Source organism: Tinamus guttatus, unplaced genomic scaffold (genome assembly GCF_059628265.1).
Source record: "Tinamus guttatus ecotype Peru unplaced genomic scaffold, ASM5962826v1 Tinamus_guttatus_pri_ptg000368l, whole genome shotgun sequence".
Lineage (NCBI taxonomy): Eukaryota > Metazoa > Chordata > Aves > Tinamiformes > Tinamidae > Tinamus > Tinamus guttatus.
This window is the reverse complement of record NW_028288902.1, coordinates 2782568-2808068: the sequence shown is the minus strand read 5'-3', so window position 1 is coordinate 2808068 and position 25501 is coordinate 2782568. Positions and strand designations below refer to the sequence as shown.

The window sequence follows — 25501 nt, the reverse complement described above, 5'->3', positions numbered from 1 at the left end:
TGGCAAAGCCTGGGGAGTTGTGACCAGTGGCAGGGAGCGCGTTTGGAAACATGCAGAGGACTCAATGCTGGGTCCAATCTTATGCTGAGGACCTGGATGAAGGGACAGAGAGCACCCTCAGCAAGTTTGCAGATGATACAAACCTGGGAGGAGTAGCTGATATCCCAGAGGGCTGTGCTGCTATTCAGAGGGACCTGGACAGACTGGACAACTGGGCAGAGAGAAACCTTAACAAGGGCAAGGGCATGGCCAGCAGGTTGATAGGGGTGATCCTTCTGCCTCTGCTCAGCCCTGGTGAGGCCACACCTGGAGGCCACAACTGCACTGTGAGCAGTTCTGGGCTACCCACTACAAGAGAGACAGATGGAGGCTGCTGAAGCACATTCAGGTTCCTAAGATGATTAAGGGACTGGAGCACCTTTTAGATAAGGAAATTATAAGAGAGCTGTGACTGTTCAGTTAGAAGAGGAGTGAAGGGGATGTTATCAATGCTTTTCAATATCCAAAGGGTGGGTATTCGAGAGGATGAGGCCTTTCCAAGGTGCCTGTTAATAGGACAAGAAGCAATGAGGATAAAACAGAAACACTGTTCTGTCTGAATATGGGAAGAACTTCTTTACTGTGAGGGTAACAGAGAACTGAAAAGGTAGCCAAGAGAAGCTGTAGAGTCTCCATCCTTGGAGATATATAGTATCGAAGTATGGCTTACCTAGCACGAGTAATCTAAACAGTGGTACCTCTTTGAAGTCCACTGTTACAGGTATTCTGAACCAATACCTTCTTGATAGATACTCTCTAAACGTCATAGGAACCAGAACTATTTCAGACTGCTTACAGTGCAGAGTAGTAGAGTGTTGGCTCAATGGAAAAAGGCACTCTAGGAGGCAAGCAGCAGCCCCAATCCAATCTTCTTTGCCCAGATCAGTCACTCTCAGTGCTGAGTCACGGGAATGACCAGATTAAGGAACAAGAGGCGCATGCTGAAAGGAGAAAAAGCTTTATTCCTTAGTTTTCATGTGGCGTAAAACAGAAAAGGTCCAGATTAATGTGCTATCCCAGCAACAAAGACAGGGCAGCAATGTTTAGGCAAACAAAGAACAACAACTATGTCATAATTCATAACTTTCAGACAGGAAGCACTCGATCTGTTCTTGTGAATCTGTACTCTTTGATCTGCTGGACTTAAACTCTCTGAAATAAAGCCAACGCTTACTGGCCTTAACACCACTGTTTGTTTACTAGAAATTCTGGATACTATTCAGCTCATGATTAAGATGTATAAATTTGGATGTCTGCTTGTGTTATGGCCAGGATTCCACCACCTGAACACACTTGTATCTATTGAATCACTCCTAATCTAGAGCCCTGTGGTATCTATCCAAAGCATCAATATAGGCTGGCAGAATGAGAGGACTCTACAAAAAAAGCTGTAACAGCAGCTTAAAACCAAACAGAATACAGCTCATAAAACACTAGATATATGATTGGGAAACCAAATCTATCTATAGATCTCTAAGCCACCACTTCAGTCAGGGCTGCCTAGACAACAACTCGGCAAATTTAAAATAGATAACTAGGACTGGATTGAGTTGTTCACATCTTGAGTCTCCTGAGAGGCCTATCTTCTGCTTGCACCCAGCTGTCACTCTAGAAAAGCACAAGGCCAACCCTATAGGTCTTGTATCATATCTTGCAATCTCATGATGACAACTCAGTTACCCTGCAGCATCTCACACAGTATCAGGATGGCTGAATTGTGCCCAACTGAATTGTGTCCTTGATCTTGCTTATTATGTAAGCTTAGATGAAAACATCTACATTTACCTGTCTTAAACTCTCAAACGGATTCCTACCTCAAGTCACTCTCAGGAAAATTCTATTAGGAGGATTCGATGCAATCAGTTATGGAAATTAGTAATTCATTCAGTGCTGTATTATTAGATTGCCTATTTTCATAATATACTCTGTTAATTTCACTACATTTTTAACTTTCAATTGTAATGCACTGATACAGCACATCACTGCATTGTAGAAGTTGTCAAGGGAGAGGCGATGTTTGAGAGCTGGGGAGGGTTTCAGAACACTGAAAAATGGGATGAGCATCATGGTACCATTGAGAAAAATATTAAGTAATGTTACTGTTTGAAAAGGTTATACTCTGGAAGTTTTAGATGAATGAAAGACTTCATTTCTTTTTGAACTGTTGTTTCTACTTTCTCAAGTAGATGTCTATGCCTCCTTTTAGAAATGGAAAGTTTCCTCAGCATTCTAAGAACATGAAATACATTCTATACAAAACAAAATAATTAACTCTGATATCTGCTCCTGTATAAGAAGTACTGAGTTTAAATAGTAGGCATGTAAATGCAAAGTAGTTAGAAACTTGCACTGAGGCAATTTTTACCATGCTCTGGACAGACTATTCCTAACATCAACATGGAATCTAGCTCTACTGTGCAATTGCTCAGTGTCCCTGAACTTGCCAGTAACACCCTTTAATATATTTTGCAAACAAATGATCTCTAAAAGAATTACGTATCCAATATGCAAGATCATACATTCATACATGCAGTTGTCAAATGAATACATGTTCTATTTATCAACCTAAATCACAATCTGTCAAAAACTCTTCAAATGTGTTGGATTTTAACCAGCTGAGAAAGCAATCCTGCTATAACTGAATAGTCAGAAGAACAGTTCAGAACTGGGTCAGTAACTGAGGAGGAAATGGAACCTAATCGAGTATGCTCTAAAAAGAAAAGAAGTCTGGTTCCAAGATAAAACAGCCTTTCAACTAAGACGTCAACAACAACCTGATTCAATCCAAATACAGCACAAACATATTAATGCATAAATGTATAGGAGACATATAATAATATCTTTTATTTTAGTAATGCAATAACATAGTCATAAATTCAGTCTGAGTGAGCAAGCCTCTATTAGCTTTCTGATTTGTCCTACAGCTAGAAAGTTAAAATTGTAGAACATAGGATAGAATTTTCCCTGAAATAGGCTTGAGCACATCATGTGAGCTAAAATTCTATAAAGTAGAAGAAAACTGTGCCCAGTGAGGAAAACTGTTCCCAGAGAATCAAATGGGTTTTGAGTTGAAAATATTCCATGCATACAAGCCAACTTTGGGAGCATCTATCACTAACAGCAATGCTGAATGTAGAGCCATACACCACTACTTTAGTGAGTTTAAGATTACACAGAGATTCATGCTGTTCCATAAGACATATGTATTCGTACTGTTGCTAACATCATTGGTTGGGTGGGTGTGGGAGAAATCACCAATATCAGAGGCGGAAAAGACAGATGGTGCATCTTGCCTACATCATTACAAATCCAGAATTGCTTATCCTGTTTTCTCTGGTAGTTTGCTGACTAAAGCATTTCCTTACTCAAGCCATAGGATTTTATTACACTGATGTTATTACAAGCCACTCTCAGCAAGTGTATTTATTGCTCTACCCCTTGCACCATCCTGTGTCATCATTATTAGTCTTTATTTAAAAAGAGTCAACGAGCTCAGCTGTTCTACAAGCTGCAGAACTTAAAGATAACTTGAAATGATGGTTTCATAAAAATATCAAGGAAAAAACAGGAAGAAATTAGCCCCATTGTTTTTAATATTACCATAATATCTCATATTACTATATTTGAAAATAACAAAGTTGCTGTAATATAATCATATGACAGTCATCTGAAGTCAAGATAGTCGTTTTCTTTTTTAAGCTTCTTTGCAGCAGTGAAGGTTATACAGCAGTTCTGAATACAGCTGCATCATGTACCTCAATTTAGATGCTTATTAAAATGTGGCCTCGTTTACCAGTGTGGTGAATACTATCAAGTCCTATTATGCTCACAATGATTTGTGGCTGTCCTTGTATGTCTGAAAAAGCAGGCCAATTTTATGCCTTTAATTACATGGAGCGCAACTTAATGTGTAACTTTAAACACAGATTTTGGTGCTTTCACTCAACTCTGGATTCCACTGGTCTTACAGCAGCTTTCCTCCATGGAGACCCAGGCAACTATACCAATCCAAGAGTATGATGCAGATGTTGAGATTCCTCACAGGTAAACTAAATTCTACTCGTCATTTTACATAAGGATTAACCACAATATTGTGAAATATTCACACTTCATAGTTAACTGGAATTATTTTTCTACCAATGTATATTGGTACAAATTCATGTTCAGTCACATCAGAACCACTAGTAGCACTTTTCTTGATTACCTGAGAGAAAAGATTTGCATGTCTGTAACTTTAACCCTTTTTAAAACTGCTGTTTGAATTCCTCTGCCCCATGGACTTAAAATGTTCACTTTACTTTCAGCTTCCTCACAAAACAAATCAACATTTTTTTTTCTGGAGTATCTTTGCCATTAAACGTCATTTTTGGAATACAGGAAAACAGATGATTTTTCAAACAGTTAATGTCCCAAACGATTGACAGTTTCCCAAGTCAAAAATAAACTAATGAAACCTGCATAGAAGACCAAGGTTAGATGCACTCTTATGAACTCCAGTTTCATAAGGAAACTGAACCATTCATCTCAAGCATCCTGGAATACCAAGATAACAAAAAAAAAGTTAGTTTTTCATTTGATATCTGGAATATCAAAAGTGGTTTTATGTTGCAAGAAGCACCAAGTAGCATGTAGAGAGCCAGCAAAATCTCTAGTCTAGGGATCTGAGTCACAAACAGATCATCAAGAGCACCTGCTTCAACTTCCAGGTCCTCCTAATCCAGACTGGTTGGGGAGCTTGGGGAATAGCCATGAGCATCACCAGCATTATAATGGCATGAGCTCTGTTTTCTCACAGACATCCTCAGAAGGCTCACATTGTATATAAAGCACGAATGCAGTAAAAAAGAGGCAGCAAGACCCTACTTTTGACTACAGATTATATTACAAAAATAATACTTTTATCTTTGGCTGGAAGAATAGTGAAAACTGGGCACCCACATAAAGCAGATTTTCTATCATATGTGCAAAACTGATACTGAAACTTCCAAAGACAGTAGCGACTTCTCTACTTTTAGAGAAGCCTCTAAAAGTAACTCCTATTTCTACTGAGGACTATAAGGATACCTCTAACATATCATGTTCAAAAGTAGTGATAGTTCTAATAGAAAACACAATCTTCTACTTTCTGGATATTATAATTCACTGCCAGACTCAATACTAGCATGCAGATAGCATTTATCAATGCTTAGCAAGACACCAAGAGGTATCTTCCTAAGAGGGGACACCCCCAATCTCCAGTGCAACCTTCAGAAGACCTTTCTCGCCCTAGAGGAAAGGAACCACCTGCCCCAGATCTTCAGAAGACTAAGCACTGACATCAGTGGAAATCCAAGCAGATCTGTTCATTTGCAAGCCACAGATGGCTCTAAGAATGGAACCAAATATGAGGGCTTAGGAGGATGTTTTGCGGGGAAAAAAAAAAAAAAGTGTGTACAAAATAAATCACAATGAACTGGCATGCCAGAAAACCTCAATGAGGATACAGTAATAGGCCTGCATGGGAAGAAAAGCACAAAGATAGGTACAATGTCCAAGTACTGAATAGGCTAGATACGATAATTATTTTTCTATATATAACATTTCACTATGACAAATCACATTTGTTTCAAAGTCAACTCACAATAAAGAGCAGTGTTGTGGGTCAGATGTAATAAATTAAGATCAAAGAGTACAGTCTATTGATCTGCAACCATGTAGGCCTTTCTTCTACACTTGCCATGAATTAGTGACATCCTTCAAGTAATGATTACTATTACTGTTATCATCGTCCCTACTTTTCACACATTAGTCATCGTTATGTAGGTGAATGTGTTGTTTTCTCTTTAAATCTTTCCCATATGTCAAGTCGACCTCCCCAAACTCTCAATGTTTTAATGCTGTTCTTGGAATTCCTTCCAATTTGCAACAGATTTGTGATTTAATTTGATTCAAAAAAATATGCAAAGTTGCCAGCATTCCAAAGAATTAACATTTCAGGTGTCACTCAATTTGCTACTGCCATGCTTCTTGGCAATTTATGTGGAAACAATTATTAGACTTCCATCTACCAGGAGAGGCCATTCCAAAACACATTTAATGCTTATGAATCCACTGATTCCACAACACTTGCAGAAAAAAAAGAAAGGTTGTTAGAATAATTTCTGACACATGTAAATGACTTAGACATGCTGGGGGAAAGGAGGTAAGAGTGAAATCCAGCTGGATACACTTAGCAAAAGCCCAGTGAGTCTGACATATGATTTCCTTTGCCTTCTGTATGGTCAATTCAGGGAGAAAGAAAGGAAGGAGAAAAAAAAAAAAGTCATCAATCTATTCCCTCTATTCCTTTTATTTTCAAGGAAGTGCTTTGTCCCTTCTGCTTGTTTAGACTCTGCAAACACGCCTCACTGAAGAACAATGTACCCTGTAACTATTCCCACCACGGTCTTGAAGTTGCATATAAAAACCCCTCACAATCTTCTTTGGAGGTCTAGAAAAAAATACCCAGAAACAAAAGCATGCCAGTACTTAGCTGTAATGTAAAATAGCAGCCTCACAGACTTAGAATCTCCCCTTATTTTGCCATTTCCTTTGACTTCAAAGCTATTTCTTTCTAAAAGAAAGTAGCAGCAAAAATTCAGCGTCTGTTGGTTCAAATGAAAGCAACAGGGAAAGACAAAATCATGTGGAATGGATTTAGCAAAATGGTTATGAAGAGAGTTGCAAAGTCTGCAAGCATTTAAAACATTTATGTGACTAACTCTGCACATGGGAGTAGTCCCACATAGTTCAGGGTAACTGCTGAGATGGGAAAGGTTGGTCACGTGTCTTGGCCACGTTTTGAACAAGTAGGCCACAATTTGCAACATGCCTGATATATTTTAATAATTAATCAGTTAAGACTTCACAAGCATTTGCTGCCAAAGTGCAGTGTAATTTCAAAACCTTGCTGATGTCACGGCACAGATTTGTAGATCACCTGCTTTTGTTAAATAGAGAAAAAAAGGCACAAGCAGAAGAGCAAGCAAGATAGCAAAGGAAGGCTTGGAAAAGACTCTGCCCAACACCACTGATTAGGGCATGTACAAACATCACTTATCAAGGTACCAAGGGAAGGACTTACAGAGGCTGGTTTAGGTACTCACATAGTCCACCTTGCATGTCTGCCTTGCTTTGGGTTACTCATTATTTTAGCAAGAGCATGAGGTGAAGATGTGGCTCGAGGCTGTTGGGGTCTCTGCCTGGCAGTCAGTGGGGATTTCAGCCCGGGTCAATGACCCAGCACCACTAAGGGTAAAGCACAAAGCTGCCTTGGGGCAATCCCCTCAGCAGGCACCACTGGCAGAATGGGACCCCCTTTCAAGCTGGCTGCAAAGTGAGAAAACAGAGCAGGCAGTCTGTGAAACTACCCAGAAATAGAGTTTTAAACAAGGTGTCTGGGCCTGGGAAGATCCATCTGTCTCTACCTGAATAGGATCTAAGGAGTAAACAACGCTAAAGATCTCACAGAGTGTCTTTCTTTCATTCCCTTTTCAAGAGGTTACTTAGGTGAGTGGTCTCAAGGCAGGAAACAAGATACGTGTTCAGAGCAGACATCATCAGCTGTCCAGTTGCACTAGTTAGAAGACCTCACTGAAAAAAAAGTTCTCACTTCCTTATCTTTTTCTTGTTCCATTTTTTAAAAATTGTGCAGGAAGGAAGATGCATTATGCTCTTGAGAGCCCTGCTCTGCTCACTGCAGAGTACCCAGCAACCTGAAAGACCTGGAGGTGACACCTGAATCCTTGCTTCTTGAAGAAAAACATTTCTTTTTTAGCCAAGAAAAGAGCCTGTGCATTTTTTAAATCCTAGACAGAATAAGGGTGTAAGTATCACTATTCCAGAAAAACACTAGGGTATTTGGATCCACTCAGCAACGCTGCAGCGTGGTGCTGACTTCCGAAACTGCCCCGATGGAGAAGGATGCTGTTTTCTGCGTTCCTACCCCAACCCCTGCCCTAACGCATTGAGTTTTGTGAGAGAAAGTACAGAGCTGAATCTAGAGGACGTATGGCAGCCTGGGGCATATTTTTATGCCTTTAATTTGCATTTGTGCACCCATTTGGTGTATGGGTGTAGCTTAGCACTCATCTCCCCTTCCATAGTTATGATTGATTTTTGAACAAGAAATCACTCACAAACAATAGATTTCTGTGTAAATACAATTATGACTAACTCAGCCTAACCCTCCTGTAATACTTGCTTCCAAGATGAGTACAAATAACAAAATCTTAAATAGACATCTTCATTACATCCTTTGTTGTGAAAATCAAAATGGAATTCAGATCTATTGTTACGCTCACAATAAACATGCCATGAAGAAAAAGACTTACCTGCTTCCGCAACAGTCTACATGTGGTCTAGCTCATCTCGCTTGCCCAGGACTCGAACAGAGATAGACAGTACAGGTTTCTTTTTAAATGTCTCACGTAGGAGAAAAGCCCCCTCGATGTCACTGCTTTTATGCCTCTTTTCTATTTTGATCAGTGACTGCTAAATTATATAGGCGCAGAGTGGAACAATACCGCATTTTACATTAGTCTGCCAGCAGGCTGCATGGGCCTCACTCACATAATACCTGTCTAATCAAGGTTTGTCTATGATTTTTCAACATCTCCTGCCCATGCTACAGCAACGCTGTGCAAACAAGGACATATTCACACCAAGCTACAGAACATTTTCTTCCTACTTTGTAGCATTCCAAAAGATGGGCCGGTAAAGTTTTGTTCTTTTTCACAGTAAATTCAAATGCCTATGAGGTAAACTAAGACTGGTCAAATATTTCAAGCTCTGTAGAAGATAGAGGAAGGCTGAACAACTGAAAACAGAGAGTGTATTGGACTCTACTGGGGTGGGACTGCCTCTTCAGCTTGCACTGGGCCTGTGCCCCCTTTCCCAGCACTCTGCTAGTACCGAGCTGCCCCCAAGACGGCTCGGGGTGCTCCATGTCCCAGACACTTCTGCAGCTTGGCTCGCCTGCAGCGCTGGCAACAGGCATCGCTACAAATTACGATGCCTTTTTACAGTAGCTGATAGCTGGAAGCATCAGCTTTCATGGCACCACCTATCCTGGGAAAAACAGAAAGCAGCAATACAAAAGTTATGCCCCAGAGAAAGCATTTTTTTTGCAAGAATCATGTAAAACAAAGCCTATGTGATCCAATGATATTAAAAACATTTTTAATATCAGCTCCAGATTTTTTTTTGTTATTATTCCTCATGCAAATGTCTTTCTGACTTCTCGTTTTTTCCAGATGTGACCACCACAGTTTTGTACTCACGACCAGTTATTATGTGCAGCTTATACAACAAGCTTTACTTTTAGAGCAAAAAATCAGAAACAGAAAACCTGTCAGTTCTCCTAAGGACAGAGTACAGCCCTGCTCTCACAGCTAGGCAAAGTTAAAGAGGTTCTACACAGAACCTTTCGAAAATACTTCCTAAGCTCACAGATCTCTATATCTCTTGGTCCATCACTATTCTGCTTCTTTGCCCGATCAGAAGACTTGGTTCATTCTCTTAACCCAAACAGCTAGCACCATCATGACAAAAACCAAAGTCAAAATCATTTCCAGATGTGGGGAATGGTCCAAAAGATCAGGCTGCCCATGGTCAGGATGCCCAGTCAGGTGTGTTGGCCAAGCTGGACACTATCTGGATTCTCAAAATGCAAACACTTTTACTCGCTGCTTTCTGCAAATCATAAGGGGCAGATGAAACTGATGGATCTGCATGGAGCAAACAAACATTTAGGGCTTTTGGTTTGTTTTTTGGCACAAACGGAGAAAATATTCTATAGACGAATGTAACTGCCTGGAATAAAACTGTCTGTAGGACGGCACTGAACTGTTATCATCATCATCACCAACTCTTTCATGTTATTACTCAGCATGGATTAATTAACAGGCACATCTTTCAGGAAAGTGATGGAAACGAAGTCAGTGTTCTCACTAGGCAGAAGAGCTGTTCTTTGTCAGAATACAGCAAGTTTCTTCAGGATAGACACCATTAAGCAATTAGGTATAGGGAAATTTTTATAAAGTTCATGTTAAAGCCACAGCCACATATCTGCGTTATTGACGTTCGCCTTGCCTCTCAGAGTTGTATCTGGATAGTTGGGTGCACATGAAAGTCTCAGAAATTAGGAGTTTTAGTAGATGGCAAAGCCAATGAGAAGCACATGTTCATTCAGAGGTAAAAAAAAAAAAAAAAAAAAAAAAAAAAGCCTATAGCACTTACATACACTTGCCACTTGCTCAAATGCACTTGCTGTAATTTAACATTCTCAGCACCAGTCACATAGACTAAAAGAAGCAAACTACCATTTATTGATCAAAGCAGATGACTCTAAAAGTATCCTCTGCTCCACTCAGTCGTTAAAGTGTAATCATATTTTCAATCACTTGCAATTTGGTGGAAACGTCACACAGAAATCTCATAACTCTCCATATTTCACTAACTGACCAATGGCTGCAGTGGAGATGCCCAGATGCAAGGTTTTCATCAGTGGAAATTCTACCATCCAGCTGACATTGCTTTCTCATGGCTGCTACGTAATATTCCAAATTCACTACAGTTCAACTCCAGAAAAATTCCAGGTAGCACAAATGTGCCAAGAAAATATGTTCCAAACAATTACAAGTGGCATTGCCTAGACAGAGGGAGGCACTATAGTGCTTAGAAATTCCCCTAGCCTGAAGATGTCTTAAGATTTTACTTTATTTTTTTTTCCTGTCTGAAGAAGTGGAAAAGAAATCATCTTGTCATCCATCAGGCTGATTCCATTGGAAGCTATTACTTACAAATGCAGAGCCAAACTCATTTTGTAATGTGAGGTCTGTAATGGATTTCCAGCAAGTTTTACATCAGTTTGATAGAGCATGTCGAGATCCTTTAAAGTTCATTGAATTTCATAACAGCAGATTTCAGCAAAAATGGGGGTTGCTGTGTGTACAGTATTGAAAAACACCTTTATTATTATTACAGATACACCAAATGCCCCTGTATTTACGCTGGGTTAGTGTTTGGAGAGTTCCATCAGAATGGCAAATTGAGGGAAGCAAAGCAGAGTCACGCGGTCATCACAGTGATTTAGATAAGCTCAGTCCTAAAATAATAGCAACATTCATACTCAGTAGGTAGTGAAACAACTGTTTGACTCAACTGGGGGTGTGGAAAACAGGAGGCAGTGCTCAGAAACATAATGTTTGCTTTGGAAAAGCTCTGCTGCAAGCAGCCTGTAACTTGGTCCTTCACTCACTGAGGGAAAATGATGCTCACCAGCACAAGTGAGTGCAATGGTAACGCACCTAGAAGGCAGTGTGCACATAAATCACACGGAGGTGATTCTGAATCCACATCCCTGAGTGTTGTGCATGTTTGGGCAAAGAAATTACGCAGGCTTACAAGGAAGCTGCTTCTCTATCCAGACATGCCACTGAGGCCCCATATTGCCAAAACAGAATAGACACAAATGAAAAAAAAAATACAGTGATAGCTGTATATTCTCATATGTATATTCTATATGAATATTCTCATCCATTTCTAGCCAGTTTGAGAGAATATGAACTCCAAGAAAGTTTTACTGAATATATATATCCTTTTATATAAAGAGCTAATGCATTCCCCTGTGAGAATAAAGTAGTGGTATTATTTTGTTCATACACATTTTTCTTCACTGAGAGAATGTGCCACATCTCTGAATCATATTTCTTTATCTGTCTAGTATGAAAAAACACATTCCTCCAAGGAACACTTATAGTCAACCTTCCTCTGATAAAGAGAGTTTTAAATGTTCTATTTTCATTTCATAAACCTAAAATACTTTGCAGAACAGAAGACTAGAACACAGAAAGTCAGCATGAACCCAGTGCTTCCTCTAGAGCATCCAGTGGCAGCAGAGCAGAAGGGAAGGCACTGGGACAAGACAGACCATGTAGCACAGAGGCACAAAGCAGACAGATTTCTTGCCCTCTGAACTCACAGAGAATTCAGCCAGGGAATTTCCCCAACATAGGTGAATTCAAAGCAAGGAACCAACTATACCTAATATGCAGGAAATTTAACTCCTAGGTTTGCATAAGTATCACTAAACTATGAGTTGGAAACTGAGACCTCATAGCACTATTTTTGGTCTCTTCTATCCCTCAGCCTCTTGCCTTTAACTTCTCTATCACTATCTCAAAGCATGTAACCAGGAGACAAGCTCTGCTGTTTCATGCAAATGCTTCATTATAGCTCTAATCTGTAAAATGTATGTAGGGTACGGCGCTCGGAAGATCTCGCGATGTACGGGAAGAATAGGGAACTAAGGCATATGCCATATTAGGTAAAGAGCAACGCTTATTGGCTATATAGGCATGCTTCCGCCTTTGCTACCTTTATAAGATCCAGCCTGCGTATATTAAACGCCATTTGCAGCATCCTCATATTGGTGTCTGTGCTCTTTGGCCCAGGCACGGGTTGGACGTGCCTGGCCGCCTCGGCAGACGGAGTCGATTGCCAATGTCAGGCAACAAATGTATTAGCATTTAGGCACTGTACCCGCCTAGTTATTCTAGCATTGACTATTTCACAAAATGTCGACAGGCGGCATGAATCTAACAGAGATTAACTTTCTCTGATTAATCAGATATAAGTCCAGGTGTATATACAAATATACACGTTTTACCTGTACACGAATAGTCATCAATGCGGATATATCCAGTTTTGCAGATGCACATAAAGGATCCAGGGGTATTCACACACATGGTATTCTCACGGCAGTAGTGTCGGCCTTCGGCACATTCATCGATATCTGTGAATAAGGCAAAAAAAAAAATGAGCCAAATTCAGTTGTTTTCTTCATCATCTTTCAATACTCTGTACTACTCACTCCATCTATGTCTATGAAATTAGTTAGACTATGAAATTACTTGAACAGGCAAACATTTTGGAAATTTTTTCGTGCTCTCCCTTAAAACAACTGTTTGAAGTGTTCACACAACAGGAGCAGCATGAGCTTTTCGTGAACAGCTGTTAGTGGAGTTACAAAGAAGATTACATTGGCTCAGATCTTTCCTAAATCCTTTTGAAGTGCCTGTGCTGTTATTCCTATGATTTAAATAAGACCAGAGCATAAGTGGGAGCCAGAACAGCAGACCAACTGTCTCAACACTGCAGTATCATCAATCAGTGTATCTGCATAGTCAATGTAGTTGTTAATACACAGCTATATACACACTACTATATATGAACTATATGCATACCATACACCTTTGATCTAAGATGTACTGTTTGGGAAGGAACTCTAATGAAAACACTCAGTTCTGAAAAGGCACTGGACCTTTTTAAACATTTCTCATATAACTCTAAAGTAACCAGTGGGTATTTATTACATATACATGATAGCCCTGTCTGAAAGGAATATGAAAGAATCTGCTTTATATAAAGATCTGCTCTGATAGTAAAATATTTGTTGGAGTGGAACGCTTGCTGTGCTGTGAGAGTCACAGAGGAAACTCCAGGCTGCAGGCATGGACTTCAAAACCTGCCTGGTTTTGGTACTCACTTTGCTTTACAATCAGACCTACTTCTTGTCACAGGTTATACTTGAATGAAAAGACAGAGAGGGCACTGCAAATAAGTTAGTAACTTCTGCACTCTATTATTATGCTGCATAGAAGAAAAACTATATTAATTTGGAAGTGATTAGTAGCATGCCGTAGTCTTATAGTCCTACAGGCAGTATCACTGAGGTAACTAGTAGTATCATCATGCAACATGTCACCAAACCTTGTTAAAGAAGAGGGTTAAAAATCAAAAGGGTGGACTGCTGGCTTTGCCTTTTTCCTGCTCATCAACTTTGATTTGCTCCCTCTTCCCGATGATGTTTACAGCTTTTAGAGTCAAAAAGAAAACGTCCAGAACAAAGTGTTGCATTCCAGATTTTGCTAACAGTTCAAAACAATAGCCTGGGCTTATAATAATCTCATCTTCAGGGATGTTTTCTTAATGCTGAGATGCTAAATGACAACAATGTTCCCTGCTCTACTTTATTCCCATCTATGTAAGCTCATCCCCCAGTTCCTCCTCCCCTTGCCAGCTGCCTTAAAGCACCAGCTACTTCCCAGCCGCACTCACTGCCTGCTTCCCCTTCAGCCACATGAACATTTGTCTTATCAGTACGAAACACCGCAGCACATGGAACACGGGTGATTCCAAACTCATTTCTCAGTTTTGACAAAACCCTTCCATTTTCCAGCCCAGTTTAGGCAACCCCGTTTGCTCCAGCTCCCCCAGTGCGCTGCTCCATGGATTCTGCTGCAGAACCTGGGGGCACATGTTGTGTTTTAGAAGACACAAACATGTTGACTGCGAGTGCTCAGTGCTGGGGCCCAGCGTGGTTGGTACAAACCCAAAGGTTCGTGACCAGCACATTTGAGCCCTTTTTCTAAATGACCTACAGGCCTGGGGGATGTAGGGGGGCCAGAAGGAGGGGAAGAAGAACCAATACGACATGCTGGTTTAATAAAGCAGGTGGAGGTTTCATGTACATACACACAAAAGCACCAAATACGTGTTCACAAAGAAGTACATTTTATGAAAACTATCTAAGAACAGTTAAAACAGTTAAAAGTACAGTTAAAAGTAAAGCTATCCCAAGAGGCCAAGAGAGGCAGCTGTTCTGCACATAAGGCTGAAAATAGCACAAACCTCCCGAAGTACCAATGTCCTGCAGAAACGAATGTGCAGGGCACAAAACCAGTCATTATTTACAAGATTCATCAAAGCTACTACCCTAAATGATGCAACTTGTGTCTTTCACAATTCCAGTTCACAATTCCAGTTCACAACTCCATGTTAAATTAATAGTGTAAATTTATATTTAATAATATTGGCCTGTAAATAATTACTGGCTTTATATTCTTGGGGTCAGACTGCCTGTGAGGAAGCTTTGACACCCACAGACAATTCTATTTAAAGATCTAAAGCCTCAAAAATGTCAAAAAAAAATCTGAAAATCATACTAATGATTATTTTGGCAAATAAAAAGCCACAGGAGACTCAAAATTCTACTTTTTTTAGAATTTCTTTTTAGGTTTCTGCATTACAATCCAAAGAAGACTGAACTCGGGCAGGGGAGGAGCCAAACATTTGTTCTCTTTAAAAGCTCCCAGAACAAAAGCCTTTTTACCCTGCTTATTGGTTGAAACGCTGGTTTAGCCTTTTCTTCACCTTTAGACACAAATGCATTCAGTACAATAGAAAACCTGACACATTTCAAAATCTAAGCAAGTCTACAACATTTATCTTAATTTTACCCTGCCAAAAAGCCTTGCTGACAAATTAATGTACATTAACGTCTTAGTGTTTAGCCAATAAGATCCTGCAGTCACTCAGTTCAATAGGGTGAACGCAGCACTCCAGTGGTTTTGCACATTCAACAATAAAAACTTGTCTGCTTTGAGAGTGCGATGCGATACGGAGCTGCCGGCTGCGCGGCACTGACACAAGGTGGTCACGGAGATCAACCTGCCCTGCTCCCAGCGGAACAGGTGCAAGAGGAATTTCTGAAAAATTGGTTGGCACAGAAGTACTTGGCATTGGTTTATTTATACTTGCAAAGCCACCACCAGCAAAACCCTGCCTTCATTCCCCCGCCAAATAACTAAACAAAATTTATTAAAGATATATAACCCGAGAGGAGTTTCCCTTCTTCTGTACTCCTGCTTCCCTGGAGTGGAATACCCATTTATGCTTTATAATCCCATTAATAAGAAAGGAACTTAACCTGTAATATATAAATCATTACTGGCCAAAGCCTCCTAACACAGATGTTAACAAAGCAAGCCCCTCCTTGCTCCTCACTATCTATCATTACCTTTATCAACCACAAAACCTGCCAGCACAAATGAGTCCGGGACTTCATCGATAGATCTGGGCTGCACAGTAAAGAGAAGGCTACTTCCAGAATGCTGCCCTGCCTCCAGCCACCTCCTCAAACCCTCCATGGCATCTAGCAGAAGCCATCTCACTGGTCACATCCAGCGTGGCAAATGATGACTAGGGAGATGCTTTTGCGGGATTTTAGCAACCACTAGCAACAATTCCCTTTGAAGAGAGCAAACAGAAGCAGTTACAGATGTATTTTTCAAAATTTCTTTGGAAAGCGTGTCAGAAAGGGCCTTGAACCCAATAGCAAAACATATTAGATTTACACCTCCATCTGCGCCTGGAGTCTCTGCTGCGTGGCACGAGGGGACCGTTTCCTCACGTTCTGTCCCCTCTGAGGCCTCTGCTGAGATTTCCGAAGATGGATGTCAGTTACAACATGCAATATATAAAAGCTCCTTCAATTCTTAATTTCTATCACTACTGACCTGATTCATATAGAAAAGGACAGGCTGGGGAAAGCTTCTCATCTGGATCGTGACCCAGACAAAAGACATCACAAAATCAGCAGATGTTCCTCACCCACTAAGGGACTACAAACGCAGAGAATGAACAGTGACAGATCACAGCAGCTGCTACCAGGGAAAAGGGTAAATGTGCCCTCTAAGCAGTATGAGTCTTTCTAAGGACATACAGGTAGGAAAAAAAATAAAAATAATAAAAAAGCCTGTATCTATCCATACCATGACTAGCCTGCCTCTTGCCTCTTGACTGGTACCCATCTCTTGCACATGGTCTGGGACAAAATGCAGTCCTGCAATTGTAAAGCAGCACTGCAGCTCTACCGTGTCTTCTGCTCAGCTTTGAAGAAAGCCTCACCATCAGGCAGCTTTCGTTTCAGATCGCTTTTTTTCCCTGTCCCATCAGCCCTACTTCTTCCCACAGAGCACTGCTTTGCCATCTTATCTGTGGCTCTTCCCTGCAGTTCTAAACTTTCTTCTATAAACTCATCCAGTTCATGCACCCTGGACAGGGTCGCAAAGAAAAAAAAAAGAAAAAAACATTGTCTTTTCTCTTTATCTTCCTTTCACCTACAAGAGTTTTTTTCCTCTCTCTCTGACACCAAACTTTCTCTGCTGTTCCTCTCTGTCACCCACTTTCTACCTGCCTTACTTCACTACTACTCGCTCACCTTGTACCTCCCACAGGCTTCAACCGTTCCTCTTCCCAGCTCCTTCTTAAAAGAAGAAGGACAGACTCCTGCTCGTAGTTTTTTTCCTTTTGACCAAACACACTGACTCTTCCTCCAACTCTTCCAACTCCGTCAGTGTCCAACTCATCAAAACTCCCCAATCCATTGCTCTAGTGACAATGTTCTCAGAAGGGTTGCTCTCACTTCCCCCAGCCATATCGCAGAGCTGCTGTTTTCTTCACACTACTTCACTTTTGGCTACAACTCTGTCTCCATACCTCATGTGCTTAGGGTTCCCAACAGTGTGTTTCTGGGTGTCTCTTCTGGTGCAAGCCCTTCTTCTCACCTAGGAGGCCTAAATCCTGTCTGTAAGGACAAGATCCCCGAGAGCTCTGGCAAAGCCCTTCCTGCTCTCTTTCTGCTATTATTTCTAGGCTTTCCATCACCAAGCAAACCTATGCTTTAATTACTACTTTTATTCCAGTGAGTCACAGACTCATCACGGTACTTCTGTCTCACTTTGCTCTACCAAATTCAGAACAGCCATTTTTCCATCTGACATATTGTACAGAGGATGTGAAAATCAACTTACATCAAAATTGTATGTTTTGCTCACTATTTCCCACAGTATTCATCCCAGCTGATTGCACTATCACTGTCATTGCTCACACCCTCTGGAAAAAATCTTTGATTCTTTCTTCTCCTTCCATATGCAGGCCTGTGCTCATCTAATTTGGTATTCCCAACAGCCAGTAATAGGCCTAAATGTAACAGCAAAACTACCCAATGGTCAGATGTATGTCTGCTTGTTTTAATTGCATTCTGTACCCTATTTTCAGTCTCTTTTTTTTTCTTGTGAGTGCTTGTCTTTGTGCAATTCACCGCCCACCTCCAAATGAAGAACTAACCCCTACCCATTCATGCCATAACTAACCTTGTGGATCAAGAGACAAGGAGAGAGGGTAATCTATTACAAGAATGCATCCTTACCTATTTGGCTAAAACAAAAAGAAATAACTTTAAATGTACACAAGCCCGTGGAAAAAAAAGCACCACCACCGTGCTGCTCCCAGTGAAGAACCTGGAACGCATGCGCTGTCGTGACACAAAGGAAGGGAAGAATGTGCCACCAGGGACAGCTGCTGGAGCTATGGATTCTACGGAAACACTAATGGACCCTAGGAGAAACTGTGAGAGTTGGATTATAAGCATTAGCACCACAGTAACTGGACTAAGAAGAGGTTGTTAAAGCTTCACTGGATGGCTAAAGCATTCATTAGGCTAAAACTAAACTCTAAATACTGAATCTTCATATAAGGTGCGTTCTCTTTTTTGCCCTTAATAAAGCCACACACACACAGACCCACACACGGGCACATACCTGGGTGCTTTTCCCTTCAGAGATTATTACACTTCTGACTTTTGCTTAAGTTCATGTTTTTTTCCATCTACCTCATGCAGAATGAGAATGGACCACCGGGACAGAAAATACTATTGAAATAAAGGCAAAGTCACTCTGGGCAGACAGACTTGAGATAAAACTGTCTTTGTTTGGGTTTCAAGTGAGAGAGACGGTTCAACAGCTACCAGGGCACGTGACACACTTGAAAGAAACCGAAATCTTCATCACTGTCTTATAGAAACATTACTGGACCCCACAGATATTACACAGCTAAAAAAAGAGAACATCACACAGGAAATCTTTGCAAACAAATACTGTCTGCCATCATGTAATGTTTTACTTGGCAAAGTGCACCTTCTTATTATTTAATATATTATAATTAATTCATATGGTAGTGTATACGTGGTAAAACAAGTAATTATATATAGTTATCTGTCAGACATGAAATCATCCCAGGGGGGCTTTCCTTATGCACCAACTAATCAGTCTGATGTAGCTGCACACAAGAATGAAAAGGATGCTGTCTATGATTAATTAGTGTATTCCAAAACTGAGAATAACTTACTGAAATTCCAGCTCATGACCTTTACCCCACCTTCAGCACCAAATCAGGTTAGAAATTAGGGCTTAAGTTATATTTTTAATACATTTTATTTTTCTAATATAGCAACTCTTCCCAGCATTTTTCAAATTATGATTTTCAAGAACTTAGAAAAACTTGCAACTGTTCTGTTAATGTTTTTGCTTTCCTTTTTTAAAATTAAAAAGGTCAATAAGAAGAAGGAGATACTATTTATATAAGGAAACTACAAATATATTTTTGAATCTCAGATTCGGGAAGACAAGAATAAATGGCAATATCCCAACTCATGCAGCCTCTCAGCTAATGATGTCAGTTATGTCACAAACAGCAGTTTGAGTATGTCAAGCACTAGTTTGAGTATCACCTAATGAAAAATGGAATTTCAGGTAAACAAGAACAAAATTAAGGTGCTTTATTCTTCTGCTTGATGATCAAAGTTTTAGGCGATTTCTATGAAAAATATCTCCTTGAGTTCTAATTTAAAAAACAAAACGCATATGCTTTTATTGCTTGAGCAAAATGATTGTTTTCAGTAAAATAGAAAACTTTTCTTACAACATACTCTGAGTACATAAGAATTTAAAAGAGTTAATGCGAGGCTCCCTTGATACGGTTAGTTTCAATTTGTTTTCATCCTAATAACATCACTGCCAGACCTGCCCATGGGCGGATGACAGAATGAGTCTGAACATCCTTCCTGTAGCAGGAGCTAAAACCAAACAACACCGGATCACATCCTGCGATGTGTACATGTACGAGCTATTCCGTGTCGCGGACACAGGGCTCCCTGCAGCCCAGGAGCACAAGATTCAGCACCGTGCTTCACGTACTGCTGCTACTTGTACACTGAGAGCAGGAAAATGCTTCATTATACTCCTGAGTTAGAGCCAAGGCAAACAAGGACTTGGCCCACCCTCTATAATCCACACTGGTGCATTAAGACAGCCCAATAATTCATCATATTTAGATTTCTCAGTTACATAATGATGGAAATAAGTTGACAATTACTGCCTTTACTCAGAGGAAAAATCAGCATTTTTCTGTTTATCTGCTTTTTAATAGAGGTTTGGAATAACAAAAATAATATAACAAAAATTTTGGAATAACAAAAATAATGCCCTTCTGGAATGAAAGCTTTTCTTTCTACTTGATTAATTTCTTAACCCAAATTAACAAAATAATCATTTAAGCGCTGACAGAGATGGAAACCTTAATTTTGTCGTTACATGCAATACTATTGCCACATCCCACTTACAAAGTAGACTTTATGTAAAAAGAGAGAAGCCCAACTAATCCTCCCAGCTGTAAAATCCTGACAATACTGCAGAGCGCACATGTACAGAGGACTCACATCCCGAGGAAGGGGAGTACTCTGAAGATCGCAATGCTAGAGGGCAGCCAAGTATTCTTTCATATAGACTTGCAGGACTTAATATAATACATTTAAACATTCTGGGGTTTATCTTCATTTCAAATGATTCTGACTTATTTATGCTCTTCTCAATGTTACAGTTCCCTAAAGAGAAAAAACGTTGTTGATTACTGTTGGCCAATGTAACGCAGAATGTATCCTTCTCATTATTTCTTTTTATATTCTAAAAGATTAATTCCTTCCATTGAAGTCTGTAAAAAACAGACTCATTCTGAAAATTTACTTCATTTTTCTAATTGGGTTAGCCTACAGCTAAAGCCAATGGGAAGCAGTAAGATTAACAACAGATGCTACATATTAGGTGAAGGATGAAATGCAGTGCTTTGCCTACTGGTATTTCTACCCAAACTTGTGAACAAATGCATTTCCATTAGCTAATCTTTCCAGGCAGAAGGAAAATACAAACATCGAACTAAGGGAATCCTGATGAAGCCCAGCCAAGCGACACTTCTAACCCACTATGGACATTTACTTTTGAAAGAGAAGAATCATGCCCTGAAACTCCCTTATTTCCTTCATGCAACTGAGGAGATCGCTGTTGTCTCCTCACAGTGAATTACTGAGGGCTTCGGTTCCCTGGAGCAGCTGGATGTGACTTCAGGTTCTCACACTAAAGAGGATGGAGCATAAAGTTCCCAGGGCTCCAGGGCCAGCAAGGTCAATCACTTGTTGGACAGCCATTATCAATCCATCAGTAACTAAAGAAGGGAAGTGAATGACTGGTGTGTGTATTTGGTTTTGCCAAAAATAAGTCTTCATCAAGAGCAACTCAAATTATTGTGAAAGGAAATTCACTGTCAAATTTATGAATTCTCAGGAGTTTCCCCCAGTCTCCTTTGCTCTTGTGTGCATACTGAGGTTTTGGTTTGTTGCTGATTTTTATTTTAAACAAACAGGAATAAAAGAATAAAAACAAGAGAAAGTTAGGAGAGAATTCGGTAACAAAGTTGGTATCTCTGGCCAGGCAGAGTGCTGAAATAATGGTAGGAAAATGTGAAAGGGTAGAAAGAGTATGCACAAACATAGATACATGTATACATGTACATATATACACACAAAAATAAATAAAGCCATTCTGTTAAGTTGATCAACAAAAATAAATCGACATTTCTTATATTAACAGTTTTAATTCTATAAAATTAAATTAATCTCTTGAGTATGACTAATAAAGTCATCTTTATATTTCCTCTTGGTCGTATTCTTTCTTCCCACCTCAAGAATTCCTTATCATATGAATTTCTGTAATAAAGACCACATTTCACAGACCCTCTTATACACTGTAGCAGTGACAGACCTTTGCCAGACTTTGTCTTTTTACACTGGAAAGTCTGAGGGACTTCTACAAGATTCACAGTTCTTTGTATAATGAGCCTGGACAGCATGATACAGAAGGAGGAACTAATGAGGAGCAACAGAAAAAATAGCATAGTAGCATTCAGTGGAAATTTAAAACAAAGACACATATCTGGCGATGTGCCAGAGTCTTTTAACGTTAATTAGTTTGATGTGTTTTTAGAAAATCTGGTAGGAAATTCATAGTTGTTGAAATTGCTGCACACCCCACAAATAATGCAGATTGGTTCAAGGCCTCCTTTGGCAGGGCCCCATCTCCAGGTTTGCTCACATGGTCTTCCTAGCAGGGATTATTTCCCTGACTCCAGTGCTAGTAAGTGCTTCTCAATCAGGCCCTGTGCCCTACACATTAAGAGATACAGCAATATCACAGCGATCATTTCTTTAAGTAAATAGTATATTCCAACTATTCACTTCTGCAAGTTTTCTGAACGTACTTAGGCAGATTAGTAAGTGCCACCAAAAAAAAAAAAAAGAAAAAATTGTGATGTTATATATTCATACAAAAGCACTCAGCCTAAGAAACCTTCCCCCAAAACCATATTGATTGAGGTACTGAACAACCAGGCCAACTCACTCACTGCATGGATGCATCAATCTCACATATGACACTACTGTGCCCTCATCTAAAACATCTCATCACAGGATGATCAAGCAGCTCTCTATCTTTTTGCTTATTAAATGCCTGGTAAGTTCCACACATAGCAACAGGCTCTAATTGATTTGAGTGATGGGAAGATCTCTAAGAGTATGACTTGTTTGCCCCCTTTGCAGTCAGCAGAGGAACAACAGAGCTATGAGAAAACATTCTCAAGGAGGCTGATTTCACTCTAATTCCATTGCTTTAGCGAGCTTTTCAACAGGGAAATGCCTGATGAGTTGCCAAAAATGCAGGTCCAGGCCTAAACCTTCATCTCCAAAGACTATGTGATAAAGAGAGGCTGATGCTGCAACATATAATAAGATGTACAGCAAGTCCCTGTGTCACATGTCCACTTGGATACAACAAGGGGCAAGGGATTTGTCTTGCATGGGTTTTAGTTCTACTCCTGACAACAGCTTTCCACCAAAAAGCTTATAATAAACATTAAACAGAGATGTATGTGAAGTTGAATTAGTTGTACACTCCATTCTGGAAAACAATCCCGAATTCTCCCATGCAAGCTTCCACGTAAGCGTTCCCATTGAAGTTATTGCAGCTACTCATTCAAATGAGCTGTAGGCATCATTTTTTTGCAGAATTTAGCCAAAGGAACCATTTTAAAAGGCCTTGACTCACGCCATATAATTGTGCATCTCCAGAGAATAATCTAGTTATTAGATGGATCCACAGGGTACTTAGACACAGCTCACAGATGCTCAGTGTTCAATTTAGCAGGCTAAATCTGAACGGAACTGCATATTAGTAAAAGGCCACGCTGTTGCCAACACTTAGGCTATACTGTGAGAACAGCTCGATATCGCACTAGTTGTGCCATTTGTCTGCACAACCCCATGAAAAGGCGGCAAGATTTTCCTGTGAAGGTATGCTTCTAATTCACACACTCAGCCATACAACTAGGAGCTTCAACACTGATCATATTAAAGGAAAAAAAAGCAAAACTTAATTGGATAGATAATTATTTTAGCTGATTACTATGCTGCCCACTTAATTCACATCATTCAATGGATGCATCACTTTGACACCTCGCCAAGGAGCGCGTTCTTCCCCCAGGAGGCCACGCGGTGCCCACGCGCTACCTTCACAGTAGGCATTGTCCTCTCGAAGGGCTCGGAAGCCATCGCGGCAGCTGCAGACAGCCCTGTCATCCAGGTTGCGGCACACGGAGTGCTCCATGCAGTTGTGTCCTTCAGTACAGAAGTCATGGCCTGCCCAGAAACAAATATGATTGAGGGTTAAAAAGAATCTAAGCATTATAAGTCCCTGTCAAAGACAGCCCTATCTTTTTTCACTTAGGTTAAAGAATACCTATCTATTGTGCATGAGATATTGAAAAATAAATTGTACCGAGCAAGCAGCAGATGAAAGTAGTAGTAAAGGCGACATGAACAGACTGTCTCAAGATCTTCAATTCAATTTCAGGTTATGCCATTGATCTGAAGGCAGCCAGATAGGTGGCTTGCTTAAATCCCCTTCCTGTCTCCTTGCCATTGTTGAGTACTTTTTCAGGGCATTTCTTAATTATATATTTTTTTTCAATTTCTTTTCTATGGTTGGACTTTTTATAAATAGAGCTCAATAGCTTAGATACTCAGGAGCGCATTTATGAATGGGATTACCTTCTTTTTCCTACCACTTTTTGTTCTCCAGTGTATTTGTAAAATCCTTCCACACTTCACTGAAAGTCTTCAGTTAACATTTTGCTTTTCTTTTTTCTCCTCTTTTTCCTTCAAGCTCCGGAGATTGAATACTCTCCCTGATTGCCTTCTCCTTTCCACTTCACAGAAATTTACTTTTAAAACTTGACCTTTTAGCCATAACTTCCTTGCGTTCACCTCTCGCCAGTCCGTCCCCGACCCTGACCCCTGCCAGTGGGATTGTTTTCCATTGCACCTTAATTACAAATTTTTGAGATTCTGAACTACTTTTTCCAGATTAGAATTTTTAAGTGAGTTTTTCAGCAGAGTAAATTTTTTAAATTCCTTAATTCCCAGTTTCTTATGAAATCTTATACTGCTACATTGATGAATACCTCAAAATCCTCCTTCATTAGGTGAATTCAAGGTGGTTACAGTAAACCATTTAATAATGTGTGAAGCTACTCTCCTTCACTGTTTCTCAGTGACTTTAAAGTTTTCTTCTTTAACTGAGATGTAGGAACTGGTAAATCAGCAATCTTTCAGTGTTCCTTTCCAGTAAGTACTTTGATGACTAAAAAGTCTTGTAGAGGAATTGAGGAATGTGGACTCAAACATTTGAATATTGCAATTTGCCATAACTATATAACTATTGCAGAATTATGAGTGTACATATTATGCAAGCAATGGTGTGGGTTTTAAGATTCTTTACACTCACCTATCATCCATATTAATCAACAAAATACACATTGCTGAATAGTGTACAACAGCTTTTTGATTAAAGACTAAAACTCATGAGACACTCATGAGATTCAAAACTAGCATGGTTCAGAATGCACGAATCTCACATACAATAAAACTTTCAAGCTACACCGGGCAGAACAAACATGGAATTCTTTTCTTTAAGATACTAAAAAGTTTATAGAAAAATTTCCACCAAGAAAATCCCTTTTGATTGTGATTGATAGATTTCAGGACCTATCGATTTTTGAGTTCTTTTCTTCCATTTTGCTCTTATCTCTTTGCTTGATGTCATTAATCTTTGTGTTTCCACTCAGTAGCACCAAAACCAGTATAGCTGCACACTTCACTGAAGTGTATCTAAAGCCAGCCCAAGAACTTGATGTCTTATTTCATGTCAGGTATCAATTTATCATGATTTAACTACAGGAGAAACAGATGTAGCCTCTTAAAGGTGCAATTGCTCATAGCTTTGAAGGTAATGCTATTAGTCTAGATCCGGAGAGCAGGCTCAAGACACAGAGCATTTTCTGAAGCTCTCCTCCTTGGTAAGGATATGTTGGGGTATAG

The 25501-nt window shown here is 39.9% G+C and overlaps 1 protein-coding gene across 1 annotated transcript in view; it reads right to left on the bottom strand.

The window, feature by feature from the left end:
* NELL2 (neural EGFL like 2) overlaps positions 1-25501 on the bottom strand; it is a 137779-nt gene that overhangs the window by 55123 nt on the left and 57155 nt on the right. The window contains exons 12-13 of the mRNA XM_088530377.1: positions 23633-23761; positions 12728-12853 (exon numbers count right to left, since the gene is read on the bottom strand). Coding sequence (XP_088386503.1) covers positions 12728-12853; positions 23633-23761 — 255 coding nt within the window. The remainder of the gene's footprint in view (positions 1-12727; positions 12854-23632; positions 23762-25501) is intronic.